The sequence below is a fragment of the Maniola jurtina genome, chromosome 13 (genome assembly GCF_905333055.1).
Source record: "Maniola jurtina chromosome 13, ilManJurt1.1, whole genome shotgun sequence".
Classification (NCBI taxonomy): Eukaryota; Metazoa; Arthropoda; class Insecta; order Lepidoptera; family Nymphalidae; genus Maniola; species Maniola jurtina.
Window position 1 is genome coordinate 8,741,143 of NC_060041.1, and position 17,462 is coordinate 8,758,604.

At 42.4% G+C, this 17,462-nt stretch overlaps 3 protein-coding genes across 3 annotated transcripts in view; 2 read left to right on the forward strand and 1 right to left on the reverse strand.

Annotated features, from left to right (window-relative positions):
* The window catches only part of LOC123870838 (TWiK family of potassium channels protein 7-like), a 78,343-nt gene that overhangs the window by 21,785 nt on the left and 39,096 nt on the right, over positions 1 to 17,462 (forward strand). The gene's annotated exons all lie outside the window — the stretch shown is intronic.
* On the forward strand, positions 869 to 5,007 carry LOC123870994. The gene is made up of 2 exons (XM_045914511.1): positions 869 to 2,418; positions 5,004 to 5,007. Exons 1-2 carry the CDS (start codon positions 869 to 871, stop codon positions 5,005 to 5,007), a joined length of 1,554 nt encoding a protein of 517 aa, XP_045770467.1.
* LOC123870995 lies at positions 8,110 to 9,553 on the reverse strand. Its single transcript, XM_045914512.1, has one exon. It carries the CDS (start codon positions 9,551 to 9,553, stop codon positions 8,495 to 8,497), a length of 1,059 nt encoding a protein of 352 aa, XP_045770468.1. The 3' UTR covers positions 8,110 to 8,494.

The following is a 17,462-nucleotide window of genomic DNA, read 5'->3' on the forward strand; positions in this document are numbered from 1 at the left end:
AGAGCTTGCTCTGAAGTACGGTCTCCTGGATGAGAGGTTGCCGTATTACAAGTACACACCGGTGCCGGTACTCGAGCGCGACGGAGTCCGGCTCTATTGGGACCGGTCCATCATCACGGACAGGACTATTCTAGCGAATAAGCCTGACATCGTGGTGATGGACCGGGCACAGTCGAGGGTGTTTTTGGTGGACATCACCATTCCATATGACGAGAACCTCGTGAGAGCTGAGACGGAGAAAAAACGCAAGTATCTTGATCTGGCTCACGAGGTTTCCGACATGTGGCATGTGGAGTCCACCGAAATCATCCCAATCGTCATATCTGCAAACGGGTTGATCCCAGTCAGCCTCGCTCACCATCTGAGGCGACTGGGGTTCCGTGGCAGCTCGCTCGCAGCCAGGATGCAAAAAGCGGTCTTGCTAGACTCGGCTAGGATAGTCCGCCGCTTTCTCAGCCTGTCGCCCTGACCCCCGGCCGTTTGGTCTCCCCTGCCGGGGCGTAATCCTCCGCCCGGTACAAATATGTATTTATGTAAATGTGTATGTAGGTTTATTTATTTTTATGTATGTAAGTATATTATATTCCCTTTGGCTTTTATATATATCTATTTTGTAACCGGGCGTGAGAGTAAGTTATATGAATAATAATAATAATAATGGCCGTGTGGCACCGGCAGAGTAGAATGTTGCCACCCCCTCTCATCCCGTGGGTGTCGTAAGAGGCGACTAAGGGAACTGGGGAACTGATTAACATCTAAGTTCCCCAAAGCTCGGCGCGCTGGCCGCAAACAGCCTCCTCGGGGACCTGAGTGGACCCCGAGTGATGTAACCACCACTCACCCCCCCCCCCCCCCCCCCTTTTATATGATGGATAACAAAATAAGGAATGAGCGAATAGGGCCGCTGCCTGGGGGTCGCCAGGGCGCGCCTGGAGCTGGCGCTGGGCGTAGCAGCATGCGGGCCGCCAGTGCCACCAGTCGACCGGCGCTGCCACCTAGCCGGTCGACATATCCATCATCCCCACCAGATGGCTTGGCTCCGACAGGGTCCACCAGGGCCCAATCTTCGGCGCCCGCCGCTGGTGGTGTACGCCGCATGCGCTGGACTTCTCTCATGAACGAGAATGTCATGCGTGCGTACTACAGGGCGACAGGAGGGGAAACCGGACGGACTGGCTACCGAGCGGCAATGTACCGCGAGTTCCTGCTGCTCGAGCCGAACTTAACTGTCACGGAACAAAACCTGGCAGACCGGGCTCGGTATATTCAGCGTTCTAACATCTTCAACGCTACCGAGCTCGAACGATTACGACGTGAGGCTGTTCCGGAAGTCTCAGCACCTACCGCAGAGCAAATCGTCTCCCAGGCGGCGCCTGTCCGCGAGGAGACAATTACCACGTCACAAGATTTGCCTGTGGAGGAAGACACTGAGGGAACAGTCTCCCTTGATATAGAGCGGATGAGAGGGATTCTAGAAGAGGCGATTTCTGAAATCCGGAGCGCTCCTCTAGAGAATCGTCCGCGGCTCTCCCGACTTACACTAAATGTAGCGACGAGGGATGTCATTGAGGCCATAAACAAAATGCTGCCACAACATCTGGAGAGCAGCACTGGCCTGGGTGATACGGCTTCTATTATCTTCGGTGCGGCGCTAGCCGTGCACCGATTCATCGGTGCCAAGACTCCGGGACCGGGGCGTGCTGCTGCCACAAGGCGCAGCGCGGAACCGGCCTGGAAGAAGAGAATAAAACACCGTATCACTCTGGCCAGAGTCCTCATTGGCAGACTGCAAAGCTTCAGGTCGGGCAACACTAGGCCAAGGATTGTGCGCTCTGTTAGAGTTGCGTTTAACGGGTGTGGGGTCAGGTTGGACCAGCCTGACATTGCGCAAAAGCTAACAGAGCGCATCGACGACCTGAAGCAGAAAATCGCTGCATGGGGGAACCGCATCCGACGATACTCGGCAAGAGTCGAGCGATTTCAGCAAAATCGTCTCTTCTCGAGTGATCAGAAAAGGTTCTACAAAAGACTGGAGTGCCCAGCAGTCTGCTCTACCTCTCAACGACCGGACCCGGCTGACCTAGTCGCTTTCTGGCGGGGGGTGTGGTCGAGAGAGGTGGAGCATGAGGAGGGGCCTTGGATTGCGGCGGTAGAGGAAGCATGTGCCAGAATAGAACCGATGAACCCGGTCGCCATCTCTGCGGAGGATGTAGCTGGTGCAGTAAGGCGGGCTCCGAACTGGAAAAGCCCGGGACCCGACGGACTGCATCACTACTGGCTGAAAGGTTTTTCGGTTTGCCATGCGACCTTGGCTCGACAATTCCAAGAGGCTCTCGAGCAGAGGGCACTCCCGAGCCTTTTCACTACCGGGATCACTCACCTAACTCCAAAGTCCACCGATGCCGCCGACCCGGCTAAGTATCGTCCCATTACGTGTCTTACTACCATCTATAAGACACTGACATCCGTTCTGAGCCTCAAGATCTCCCGTCACATAGACGGGAATAACATCATGTCTGGGGCTCAGAACGGATGTCGGGGCGGTGGTCGTGGTACTAAGGAGCTCCTTCTCATCGACTCCGTTGCGGGCCAACTGGTCAAACGCAACCGTCGGAATTTCTCCGCCGCCTGGATCGACTACAAAAAGGCATTCGACTCGGTGCCCCATTCATGGCTCTTAAGGGTCCTTGAGCTGTACAAAGTTGACAGTGCAGTTCGAGACTTCCTTGAGGCATGCATGGGGCAATGGAGCACGATCCTGTGTCTCCATGGTGAGCGGTTGGCGGCTGCCGATGACCGGATAAGGATAGGACGGGGTATCTTCCAGGGTGATTGTCTGAGCCCGCTATGGTTTTGCCTGTCTCTGAACCCACTTAGCACCCTGCTGGAGGGCTCGGGGACAGGCTTTCAGTTTCGGAGAGGAGGTACAAAAGTACCTCACCTTCTGTACATGGATGACCTCAAACTGCTGGCACCCAATGCCACCCGCCTGAGGGAGCTGCTGAACATCACCACTGAGTTCAGCAATTCCATCAGGATGGAGCTTGGACTGGACAAGTGTGCGGTCATACATGTGGAGAGGGGACAGGTTACTCATTCGGCCGAGATTAGTCTCGAGCCATCCAACATTAAGACCCTCTCCGAAGCTGAGTCATACCGGTATCTGGGCATGTCACAATCTCTGGGTGTAAAAGAGGCGGACATGAAACAGTCTGTTTGCGAGGCCTTTTTTGGCCGTCTGACAAAAATCTGTAAAAGTTATTTGTCAGGCGCCAATAAGGTCCGAGCTTATAACGGCTGGGTTATGCCCGTCCTCATGTACACCTTTGGCGTGCTCAGTTGGACTCAGACCGAACTTGACGCCCTGGACAGAAAAGTCCGCACGAATATGACTCTCTATCGCATGCACCATCCAAAATCGTCTGTGATGAGATTGTATATCCCCCGGAAGTGTGGAGGTCGAGGCGGATTAAGCGTCAAGACCATGCATAACCGGGAGATATCCAATCTCAGAACCTACTTTGAGACGATGAGGGGGTCCCCCATGCATAGAGAGGTCATGGAATGTGATAAAGGACTCACTCCACTATCCTTAGCCAAAACCGAGTGGCAGAAACCGGTGGTACTTAGCACCTCTCACCGGGAGACCGTATGGAAGGAGAAGGAGTTGCACGGACGCTTTTTTAAAGCTCTTAATGAGCCGCACGTAGATAAAAAAGCGTCCGTGCAATGGCTGCGCTTTGGTGACCTCTTCGGGGAAACCGAAGGGTTTGTCTGTGCGATACAAGATCAGGTGGTTAAGACGCGGAACTACCGAAAGTACATTCTGAAGGATGGCACTCACGACATCTGTCGAGCTTGTCGCCATCCCGGCGAGTCACTCAGACATGTGCTTTCGGGATGTTCGGCGCTTGCCAACACTGAGTATCTGCACAGACACAACCAAGCAGCCAAAATCCTTCACCAAGAGCTTGCTCTGAAGTACGGTCTCCTGGATGAGAGGTTGCCGTATTACAGGTACACACCGGTGCCGGTACTCGAGCGCGACGGAGTCCGGCTCTATTGGGACCGGTCCATCATCACAGACAGGACTATTCTAGCGAATAAGCCTGACATTGTGGTGGTGGACCGGGCACAGTCGAGGGTGTTTTTGGTGGACATCACCATTCCATATGACGAGAACCTCGTGAGAGCTGAGACGGAGAAAAAACGCAAGTATCTTGATCTGGCTCACGAGGTTTCCGACATGTGGCATGTGGAGTCCACCGAAATCATCCCAATCGTCATATCTGCAAACGGGTTGATCCCAGTCAGCCTCGCTCACCATCTGAGGCGACTGGGGTTCCGTGGCAGTTCGCTCGCAGCCAGGATGCAAAAAGCGGTCTTGCTAGACTCGGCTAGGATGGTCCGCCGCTTTCTCAACCTGTCGCCCTGACCCCCGGCCGTTTGGTCTCCCCTGCCGGGGCGTAATCCTCCGCCCGGTACAAATATGTATTTATGTAAATGTGTATGTAGGTTTATTTATTTTTATATATGTAAGTATATTATATTATCTTTGGCTTTTATATATATCTATTTTGTAACCGGGCGTGAGAGTAAGTTATATCTATAATAATAATAATAATAGGCTTTATTGCTTACTTATTGCTAGTGACAAACATACATATGTTATAAGTAAATTAAATCTATAAAAAAAAAACTAACAATAGCAATAGGCCGCAAACTCAGCATGGCCGAGCATTGATGACAATGCTCAGCGCTGGTTTTCAGTTTGCTCCAAAAAATATTGATTAATAAAATAAAAACGCACCGCGCCCGTTGCGTTCCCTGCTTATTGATCAATATTAAAATGAATACAGTACAACCCAAAAAGAACCTTAAAAACCGTACAGTAGAAAGAAAAATGAAAAGGAGAAAAAAGCACACACATACACATAACAAGCAAAAAAAAATGAAAATAAAAACTAAACAAGATAAGATCTAAACAAGATGTCCCTTCCCAGCTAGGCCTAACGAATAATATTATTAATAACTTAAATAGTAGTATTATAGACAACAATAATAATAGTATGGTTCCAATTAATCAAGTATCTATGTATTATATAACTAAAATTATTTACATTATGCACTAGTCAGATATATGTATATAAATAAGGCTAGGATAGAATATTTAGCATATCTAGCCTTAATTTCATTATTAAGACGTGTAAATAAGTAAGTTAGGTGTAAATAAATTTAGCTGCCTCGATCTGGTCATTTAAATAAAAATTCCTTAATTTCTTTTTTATTGTGATCTCGCTAGTAGGATAATTCCATTCCCGAAGCGGAGGCGGGAGATCGTTCCAAACCTTAGCTGCAGCAAAACGGAAACAGCCCCTGAATCCTGCCTTTTTATGAGTGGGTATAGCCAGCTTCTTTTTTTGCTGAAATCGAGTCGTGCCTCTGTCAACTCGCCAGTGTAGTCTGTCATATAAGTACGGCGGTCGCTTGTTAAATATTACTCTGTGAATCAACATTGCAATGTGTAAGTTCCTACGTGACTTCATACTAAGGATTTTATGGCTATTGATAACAGGTGTAATATGGCCTCTCCTTGGAACATCAAAGCAGAATCTAATGCATGCATTCTGTATGCGTTGAACGGCCTTTTCAGTCTTTTTGAGCAGTCTAGGTCCGTATATAGTATCACAATAATTAAAAGCTGACAAAATAAGAGATTCCACGAGTATCCGCCGGACTCCGACCGTCAAAAAACGCCTTACACCGTATAGTACTTTTAGCTTGTAGAAAGCGTTCCTTATCTTAGTGTTAAGATGTTCAATGAATCTTAGGTCTTCATCCATATATAGCCCTAAGTTTCTTGCGATAGCCACATTATCAATAGGCTCGCCTTTTATAGCTATATTTGGTTTTCTCCCTTTTATGATAGCTCTCTGATGCTTACTTCCCAACACCATAAAATTCGTCTTTTTGGCGTTAAGAACTAGTCTATTTTCCTCCGACCATTTAGAAATATAATCCAAGTCCTTATTTATTAATTCTGCCGCTTCTGCTGTGCGTTCCGGGTTAAAATGGTAGTAAATTTGAGTGTCATCAGCATATAGGTGGGCATGGCAGTGTCGTATATTCTGGATAATATCGGCAGTATAAATTATAAATAGTAAAGGGCTAAGGCTCGACCCTTGTGGAGTACCCCGTGGAACAGTGTTTACCTGAGATAACAACGGTACTTTCACGTCTTCGTCAACTACCACATACTGTTTCCTGCCACGGAGGAACGAGCTAAACCAAGTACATGCATTCGAATCGACACCATAATATCGCAACTTGGCTAACATAAGTTCAACATCTATACAATCAAATGCTCTAGAGAAATCTAGCAGTATTAGTATGGTACCCTCCCCTCTGTCAGATGCAGATAGTATGTCGTCTGTGACTGATGTTAAAGCCGTTGCCGTCCCGTGGCCCTTTCTAAACCCTGATTGTACCGCTGGAAGCAAGTTGTTTGTTTCTAGATACCTAGAGAGTTGGCTACATACCAGTTTTTCAATGATCTTTGACATAACTGGTAGTATACTAATTGGTCTTAGATCTTTGTAGTCTGAAACAGTTGCAGATTTTGGGAGCGGTACAACCTTGGCTAGTTTCCACCGATCAGGAAAAACATTTTTGGAAATAGAGGTATTTAGTATGTAAGTGATTATTGGCAGAGTCCGCGGTAAAGTTAATTTGAGCATGCTAACCGAGATGTCATCATGACCTGCCGAATTAGTTGTTATGCCTTTAATTATCTTAAGAACTTCCTTTTGCGAGCATACCTGTAAAGAGAACACATTGTCCGTACACCTATTTTCTGTAAATTTCTTTACTATCTCTGGTGGGACTGTAGTGCCACCAGGTAATGTTAAAAAGTGATCATTTATTCTATTAGGAATTTTTAAGTGTTCTGGTATATGAGATGGGGTTTTATGACCAAACGGGGAGATCTTTTTAAAGTGATACCACATTTTATTCGGCTTTTTTAAATTATTATTGACATAAAATGTGAAATAGGCAGTTTGCTCCCTTTTAATGCTCGCGTTTGTGTAATTTCTAAGGTTTCTATAATATGACCAGTTCGATTCCTCATTGTATTTGTGCGCTTTTTTTAATGCGTCATCTCTCAAATTCATCATAATTTTAATAACGTCTGTTATCCAAGGGTGAGGCTTCTCCTTAGTTTTAATGCACACTACAGGTGCATGTTTGTCAAAAAGCTCTAATATGTGATTGTTAAACTGTTCGACCATTGCATTTACATCATCCAAACACATTATATCATCCCACGGTATGGCGTTAAGGTCTTTCTCAAAAAGTTCCACGTTAATTTTATTTAAGCACCTCCTCCTCACGTACTGTGCCTGTACCTTTGGTTTTTTTATATTAAATTCTGCAGTCACGAGGGCATGATCACTCAGGCAAGTATTATGAATAACCTTTACATTTTTACAGCGTGTTGGAGCATCTGTTATAATTAGATCTATAAGCGATGAAGTCGTTTCAGTAACTCTTGTTGGCTCTTGGACTAGTTGAGAGTAATTTTGTTGTTCCAGGAAACTCAAGAACTCTTGGGCATTTTTGCTGTCTTTATCTTTCAGGTTTACATTGAAATCCATCAGCAGACACTGAAAACTGTAGGCAGATAAGGCACTCAGTGTCTTGCTAAGCTCTTCTATGGATTTATTTACAAACTGATATTCAGGTCTATAGGCGGTTCCAACAGCTATATGACTTCCTTTTATTCTTACTTCTATCCACAACTGTTCAAGTTCTGTCTGTGGCTGCTGAATCACCCGTACCTTAATTCCTTTTCTTATGTAAAAACCAACTCCGCCTCCTCTTTTCCCAGTCGTTCTAGGAACATGCTTAAATGTGTACCCCGGGATATGGAATGCATCCGTATTTTCTCCGCATCGTAACCAAGTTTCATTTAGTGCTAAGATATCAGGCTCATATTTCTGCATAGATTCTAATAATTCAGCCCTCCCCGTGTTAAGTGATCGTACATTCAACAAACCTAGCTTTAGATATTTCTCAGTACCCATGAGTGGTTAAAGAAAAACAACCAAAAATAAAAAACAATATGTATTGAGAACCTGATACTAAAAAGAATAACCATTTAGTATGAGCCTGCGATACCTGTATTAGTACTATACAGTTATAGACCGTATGAGGTGTAATTTTATTGGCACCTATTGAACTATGGCAGCCTCGCTCTGGACGGATTGAGTAATTAGAATTCCTACTAAAACTCACAACAATGGACTTAATATAATTACTGCAAGCTGGAAGGGAAACATATAAAATTACAATTACTTTCATTATATTATTATAACCTTTAGCATATATACACGTAACCATTTCCTTACTTATTCTATTAGCGCATTTTTCTTGATATACACTTAATCGTTTGCTGTAGTTTTTTTGTGGCATGACACTATCACAAATACACTGATTAAACATTTGGACCAATATTTTCTGAACCAAAAATACGCAAAATGTCCTGATCTGACCTAATCCGCACTCCAGATTGTCCTTCGTTTTTTCTCGCGTAGATACGTCCGTCTCGACTCCATATAAATTTCCATTTACAACTCTTAGCTGCAGCTCGCGCTTTATTAAACAGTTGTCTATTATTTTTCGTCAGGCGTTCATTGATGTAAAAACGTCGCACAGGACCGGGGAGGCTCAAGTCAGCTGTGGTGGCCTCTCTGCGCACTCGGGCCGCTCGCAGCAAGTCATCACGCAGCGCGCGCCTCGCCAGTCGCACGACGATCGGGCGCGCGTCGCGGCCTGCACGCACGGGGCCCACCCGCTCAGCTCGTACTATGTCACTTTCCTTTAGTGTGATACCTATTTTGGCCGCGACCAGCGTTGTGACATGGAGCACGTTCTCCCCCTTCTCCTCTGGGATACCCGTGATATCAACATCGTTCAGCAGAAGTTCCTGGTCGCGGTCGTTGAGCTCAGCTTTTAATTGTCCAATCATTACCTCCACAGCCGTAGAATCGGTGCCGTTTCGCTCTTTTGGTTGGCTTTCTACCGAGACAATTCTGGACTCCAGGTCATCAATTCGCTTGCTAAATTGCTTTTCCACACGAGTAACGCTGGATTCTAAGTCGTCAATTCGCTTATTAGATTGCAGCAATGAGGATGAGACATTAGATAGTTCCCGCTTGATCCCCTGCATCTCATTACGCAAGCTACTCAATTCCTCCCTAAGTACATCACGGAACAACTTTAATTCTTCGGCCACCGAGAAATCAGCCGTAATGTCATGCGCGGTGTCATTAGGCGACATGCATGGACTTTGGTCGGCCGCACAAGCCAAATCACGCTCCGAGCTGATTTTAATCGGTGTGTCATCGTTATTTTTCCTTGGAACTTTAGCTTTACACTCGGGGCATGCCCAACCTGCTACGATCTTATTCTTATCTTGTATACCAACGCATGCTAGGTGATATGAGCTCTGGCATCCTATACAAGCGGCACAAATTTCCCACAAGCGGCACATTTCAAGACCATTTTTGAGCAAGATGAAAAAGTCTTTACACAGCAACAGTTGTTAGTTCAAGATTGTGTCGATTCTAGTGGCCGCGTGCGTAGTAGTGTGCGTGTGTCTCGCTTTGTCGACTCACCCTTCGAAGTACTATTTTTTATTTTTCCCTCTACGGAAGGACGCGCCAGGAACCACACATCAAAAATAGTGGCACTTTCCAGCAAAAAAATGACACCAAAACAGCATTAGCTATGATACTATGCACTTGTTCAGAATGCGGGTGTCTGTAAAAACACTCGTGTTTGTACTCGTACGTCGGCACATGCGCCCCGGGCGGCGGTGAGCGGCGGACTGTCTGCGGACTTCTGCGGACTTTATTAGTTGGGTAGCTTCCTTAATACGAAATCATTGGCTAGGTCTCTTTGATGTATTGCCATTTGACTTCATCTAGGGTAGAGTACATAAGTAATACCAGAGAGAATCGATCTCGGATACATTCCTGCTGCACTTGAAATACGCTTCCTCCTTTATACTGAGTAATAATAATTAGAAATTATGAAACAGATGCCTACGACTTCACCCGCGAGGATTAGGTTGTTAAAAAAACTCTTTAATTACCAAGTATTTTTATTAAGAAAAAACCGGCCAAGTGCCAGTCAGACTCGCGCACCGAGGGTTCCGTATTCGGGTATTTTTTCTGACATTTTGCATGATAAATCAAATACTATTATGCATAAAAATAAATAAAAATCTGTTTCAGAATGTACAGGTAAATCCCTTATGATACTCCACTACTTGGTATAGTTATCTTACTTTGAAAATTAAAACACAATTTAATTTATTAATATATTAATGTAACCATAAATTCACGGTTTTCGGATTTATTCCTTTACTTGTGCTATAAACCTACTTAACCCTATAGGTTAAATAAGGTAAAGTACCCTATAGGTTTTCTTGACAGGCACGACGGACGGACGGACGGACAGACAGACAACAAAGTGATCCTATAAGGGTTCCGTTTTTCCTTTTGAGGTACGGAACCCTAATAATATTACCTTAACTATCATATTATTATACACGTGTGTACTCGTACATATCGTGTTATTTGCTTGTTTGAGCTGAATTTCCAGCAGTACCAACCGAGCGAGCATAGACTGATGAGTGAGTAAATAAATAGGAAATGCATGCTTGATTGACACCTAAACCTGATCCGCTGAGTCAACTCGACGATCGCGATAATTCAATATATAATAAATAAATAACAAGTATAAATTAAAAATTTATAACACCCCCGACAAGTGAAGATTACAGTAACTAGAAAAGAGCTGATAAATTTTAAACGGCTGAACCGATTTTCTTGGATTATAGCTAAGAACACTCTCGATCAAGCCACTTTTCAAACAAAAAAAACTAAATTAAAATCGGTTCAATAGTCTAGGAGCTACGATGCCACAGACAGATACACAGATACACACGTCAAACTTATAACACCCCTCTTTTTGGGTCGGGGGTTAATAAAACGAAATCCATACTAATATCAGCTCTTTTCACTTTTCGATTTGTATGTAAATCTTTGAGCCCGTGTAACTTTGTAACTAAATATTTTAACGGAAATCTGACACAAACATACCAGATATTATATCCTACAGTGTATGTCTGTATGAATTAATGAATATACTTATATTGTAAAAGCTGTTGAGCACAGATGTTTTCTTTATAAAATTCATATTTTCGCCAAGCAAAGTCACGGGTGGTCACTAGTATATCTATAACAGTAGTAAATTAAATGTCTGTGACAGACAGACAGACGTCAAAACCGAGGATATTCCATTTAAGTACTCAACTTTATTACTTTTGAGTATGGTACAAAGGTTCCTCAAAGAAAATTAAAGTGTAGTAAACTCCAATAATAAAACTTTAATAAAAACGCCCGCGGAAGAATATGAAAAAGCTCCCGTTGCGGTTTGCCCTGAGTTCGCTTTTGTGCCATTTATGAGACTTTTCTTTAAGCGAAAGTCAAGTTGAGAGCACAGCTAACGAATGAAGAGGGTATATGAGTAGATACATGTATATCTTGATACTATAATAATTATTATCTTTAATGTTTGTATCAAGATATCATCTGCACGTCTTTATCCTGACTACAATACCAGCTATACTAATACTATTACTAATATAATATTATAAATGTGAAAGTGTGGATGTTTGTTACTCAATCACACAAAAAGTACTGGACGGATTTGGCTCAAATTTGGAATGCAGATAGATTATACCCTAGATTAACGCATAGGCTACTTTTTATCCCGAAAAATCAAACAGTTTCCACGGGATCATTATAAACCTAAATCCAAGCGGACAAAGTCGCGGGCACCTTCTAGTATTATTATAAATATGAAAGTGTCTGTCTGTCTATCTGCTAGCTTTTGAAAGCCCATCCGTTTGACGGGTTTTGGTGAAATTCGATACATAGAGAGCGCTTGTATTCCAGGAAAGGATACTTTATCCCGGACTAACTTGTTAGTACGGAAAGACAAAGAGTTCTCAGGATCCTTCAAAAAAGATATAGATATATTAAGTAGTTTATATTATTATCCTGGAGACAGACATAGACTATTTTCATCCCGTTAAATTAAAGAGCTCAGCTATGGAATTAAAAAAAACTATATCCACGCGGACGAATACATCTATAGTTGTTAATTTATTAATATTAACGAAAATAATTACATCGCCGTTTGACTTGCAGTTGAGTACCTCGTTCAACAGAACGAACAAACAGATTAACAAATCGTTTCACTTTTTTCGATTTAGGTCCCAATCCTAAAGTCCAATAAGAAGTTTCACTTCGAAAATATAGATTTAGGTAGTTTCAAAATAGTACATAAAATTTCAACAAACAATGTCAGCTTAAAAATATACGAAAGTACAACCGTTGCGGTTTGCCCCGAGCTCGCTTTTGTTACTTTTGATACTTTTCTTGAAGCGTATTTCAAATGGAGCCCGTAACTTCCGAATAAATAAACGTTTTTAATATCAAATAAGTTTATTGTTGGGGCAACATCCCAATTTCTATAATGCTTGTTTGTGTTACTTCAGGTCAAAATAAATGAACGTTTATTTTAAGTAACTTTACTTATAACTAAATAGTCCGCCGTGAGTTCATTCGGGTAGAGTAAAGTCATAATCAAAATCAAAATATTTTTATTCAATTAACTTTTACAAGTAAGTATTTTTGGATGGCCGAAGGCACCTACCACTGGTTCGGAATGCCTTTCCTACCCAATAAACAAGCAATAAACTCCTATTTATATAGGGTGCCTGTCAATTGAAGCGGAACGTAGCGGAGATGTGTACAGTCTACCAATCAAATTTTTGAGTAATGACGATCATTTATGACGTCACCTTTTCAATAATTTGATCTTTGTTAGCTATGAAAGCCTAATGGTTAAGACTTTCAGTCTTTTAGTCGACGGGCTGGGGTTCGATCGTCTAACTTTTCAGAGCTATGTGCGTTACACTTTGATTTAACGGCAAAGAAAAACATCGTAAGGAAAACCGTGATGTCCTCAAAGGTGTGTGAGATCAGCCAATCTGCACTAACCCAGCGTGATGGACATTGGCTTAAGTCCTTCTTATTTTGGGAGACTCCTGCGCTCAATAGATAGTTGGCCGGTTGAGATGATGATGATGATTGCTATCATGCCTCTAAGACTGTTGGCTCTGGCCAACACATAGCTTTTATGTATTTTTACTAGTACAAACTATATAAAATATAATATAAAATAATACAAGGTATATAAAAGTAACCAAGTAAACAGTATTCTGGGAACTTGAACAGAAAACGTCTGTTAATAATACGAAAGAGCTCTCGCCGCGCTTGCTTCCAGTTCATTTTAGCTCCATTTTTAAGACATACCCAAAAGCGAATGTCATCTTGAGAGCCCAGCTAACGAATGAACCCATTTCACAAATATTTTATGCGCAAACATTTTTTATTAACTAAATATGTTTTTTTTTAAAGGAGTAGGTACGACAATCGGAAGAGGTGGTTACATGTTGTAAGAATGGTGGGGTTTGAACAGCCAACCATTCCGAATTCATTCCGCTCCTTAACCTTTGAATTACCGAGGCTTTAGTTGAGTTATGGAGGCTTTATTACTCTTTTATTAGTAAGACGTCAAACTAATTGTTCTCTACCATAACAAAACTTGAAAGAGCTATCGGTTTATTAATATTTGCGAGCATCTCGCCTAATCAATTAAGACGGGACTTCCACAGTTTCGAAAGCATTCTAGCTGATCCTGTATTAGTTTGATCAAAATTCGTGGAATAGAACTTGAGATATAGCTCAACCTGAATTCCATGGGAGTGAATTTAAAACTTACTTTGGAATTCAAATAAAATCTAATTAATCTAATACGTATATAACTTGTGCAATTACAGAAAAAAATAAAGAATAAAAAAAGGTAGTGAATGCCTTCGAATGAATGAGTGCGTGGTGGCGCTTCGTTATTTTATTGGTAGGAGCATGGTACGAGTTAAAGGTATCTGTCTATTTTTGTAACACCTGCCATTTATTTATCCCCGACCCAAAAAGAGGGGTGTTATAAGTTTGACGTGTGTATCTGTGTATCTGTCTGTGGGATCGTAGCTCCTTAACGAATGAACTGATTTTAATTTAGTTTTTTCACCTTTTTTCACCTTTCAAACAAAGGTGGCTTGATCGAGAGTGTTCTTAGCTATAATCGAAGAAAATCGGTTCAGCCATTTGAAAGTTATCAGCTCTTTTCTAGTTTTCTTATAGAGGTTTTTGTGTCGGGGTTATTAAATTTTGATGGTTATTAAGCTTAGATTTTATCATTTCATTGAATATTACTCAACTAGCTGATGCCTGCGACTTCGTCCGCGTGGATTTAGGTTTTCCAAAATCCTGTGAGAACTCTTTGATTTTCCGGGATAAAAAGTAGCCTATGTGCTAATCCAGGCATTTGCTATTATCTATCTCCATTTCAAATTTCAGCCAAATCCGTTCGGTAGTTTTTGCGTGAAAGAGTAACAAACATGCACACACACATACATACCCACATACACACAAACTTGTGTGTATGTGGGTATGTATGTGATGATGATGATGATGATGAATCACAATGGCTCTTTTCTGGAAACGATTCAAACAGACAATTAAAATGTAATCATGATCGCGAATTGAATAGGAATGAATTTAAAATAGGTTGCTAACGTCAGCCGTGTCGGAAAGGTAAGAGAAGGAGATTGAGAGGGGCCCTATAAAGTACCTTGTACAATGTTGGGAAACATTTTTCCAACTAAAGGCTGATTTTTCAATCGTCAAAAAAGCTATTAATATTAATTTCAGTACAATCTACACTATTTCACACTAATATTATAAAGGTGAAAGTTTGTGTGTATGTACTGCTTGTGTGTGTGTGTGTGTGTGTGTGTGTGTGTGCGTGTGTGTGTGTGTGTGTGTGTGTGTGTGTGTGTGTGTGTGTGTGTGTGTGTGTGTGTGTGTGTGTGTGTGTGTGTTTGTTACAGATTCACGCAAAAACTACTGGACGGATTTGGCTGAAAAATAGAGATGGATAATATCCTGGATTAGCACATAGGCTACTTTTTATGCCAGAAAATCCAAGAGTTCCCACGGGATTTTGAAAAACCTAAATCCACCCGGGCGAAGTCGCGGGCATCGGCTAGTAATAAATAAAGTTGAAGTGTCTGTCTGTAATTTCGAAACAACTACCTCATATTAAGCTCTAAATATAAGGTAGAGGCTCTAGGTTTTACTTAAAAATTGGTTCGTTCTGATTACAAACAATTTTTTTATGCTATTTTCTTCTCAACATATAAATTACTATTGTAAGAGAAAAGTGAAACAAAATTGCAGGAATGCATAAACACTAAGTACCTTAAGCCTTTTGCGTAGCCAAATTTGAAAGCAAGGCCAGTGTTTTCACAATTTGGTAATATAAATTAATTAAGTACCTAGTAAGTATTCAAATAGTCATGTAAAGGGCCCTTTACAGTTCACAAGAGTCCATTAGTCGCCGCGAAACGGTCAGATAATTATACATGGGTCCCCACACAAAAGTCCTAACAATCCGACTAGCTTCCGTTTAATGTTGTTTTGTTCTCCTTGCTCAGATTACATTGAACCCGACGGTCTGGAATTTCAATGAAGATATCATTTAAGTTTTTACTTATATAAATTGTTTTGGTTCAATGTAACGTATGACCCGTATGTATTTTTGGAAGAATATTATGTACCTGGGTTTAGAGTACCTGTTCATAGAAGCGTAGTGGAGCGAAGTAGAGCGCAAGTGATTGGAAACATGCGTGCTTCGAGCAATCAGATTATTGAGAGCTGACATGATCAAATTATCACGGAATCTATTAGTCATCTATTCAATCCACTAACCACGTCTTCGCTCCGCTCCACTTCATTTTAGTGGGCAGGCAGCCTTATGTTCAATATTCAGCTCGTCAGTTAAAAAAAATCATGATGTAGCGTCATGTAAGTTTTGTTTATCGTCATTGGACTAGATAAAAACTTAAACATTCTACTAAGTTAGTAACTAAATCGAATTGTACCGAACAAATTTCCGCTCAATAATTGCGATCAGGAAACGTAACCCCCGCAAATATCGAGAGTCAATTGTGAAAAGAAAACCTGACCTACATTTTGTCGTAGCAGTGAAAGATAAGTCTCTGGTATCTGACAGTTCGTTATTACTTATTACCCGCGGACGTGCGTCTGACAGCACATCGGCGTCTTTCTAAGAATGTGATCACGCGATCGTCGTGATAAGCGATGCGACTAACGCATGTTTACGGGATGCCAACACTGGTCCATTGTGCAAATGTTTAGTGTGCGTACATACTAAAGGCCAATTCACACCAAGCTACATATCTATGCACCAAGCACGTACACGTGGCACGTGCGTAGCGACGCGCGTGAATCCGTAGACATAACTGCACGCATTACGTCTACGCGAACGTTCACGCCACGCAAGCGGTATGCCATGTCTCATACGGTTCCATACATTACAACGCAATGGTACACGCTACGTCTACGCTTACGCAACGCTTACGCAGCCTGTGTGAACGAGCTGTTAATTTATTGGTAGCCACCGATTGTGAGCGATCCTTTCCATATACCTATGTTTGACTTTTTGTTTACGCCAAATCGACAATACGCTATTACACTATACGTTGTTGCCGATGATAGCTACTATGCCTCTACTACTTTGCGGACGCAGATTAGCTATGTCGAGTACGAGTATACGTGCGAGTCCTTTCTTTATCGGAATCCATATGTATTACCAGTAACTGACTCATTGCTGGTTCAAGCGAACATGCCGGAATGAGCGCATGTACTCACGTTCGATTATGGGCCGGCGCACATACATTTTCTAATCGCGTGACACTTTACGCAAATTTCTAGCAGAGAATGCGTGAGCACGCGCGGGACTGAGCGCGGATGCGCGAGTATCCACACGGATGCACAATTGATTCAATATTATTTCAATGAGGACAATATCCATAATATTTTGACTGCGAAAAATGCTCTGCGCTGCGCTCCGCCATTATGTGCGCCGGCCCTAAGTGCGTATGCCAAAATGAGCGTTAAAAAACGCTAGTCTATAACCGCCCTTAAGCAGCCAGTAATCAATTCCAGCGTCGAAACTTCGCCTTAATACCACTAACATCTTAATCGGAAGTATTAAGTCTAGTCTATCTTTAGGAGTTTGCCATGCTACGACGAGGCCATAAGGAGGGATTAGGAGTATAGTTTATACAGATGTTCCTTGGTTTAGTTGTTCAGGGGAACACTTGTGTTCTAGTGTAACAAGTAGGTACATACAAGTAGGTAATTTAAGTAGCTGGTGTAATGTTATTTATTTCAATTATT

Bases quoted from the DNA above. Each gene is read 5' to 3' on its own strand.
- LOC123870994 (XM_045914511.1), top strand. From the start codon at position 869: ATGGATAACAAAATAAGGAATGAGCGAATAGGGCCGCTGCCTGGGGGT.
- LOC123870995 (XM_045914512.1), bottom strand. From the start codon at position 9,553: ATGTGCCGCTTGTGGGAAATTTGTGCCGCTTGTATAGGATGCCAGAGC.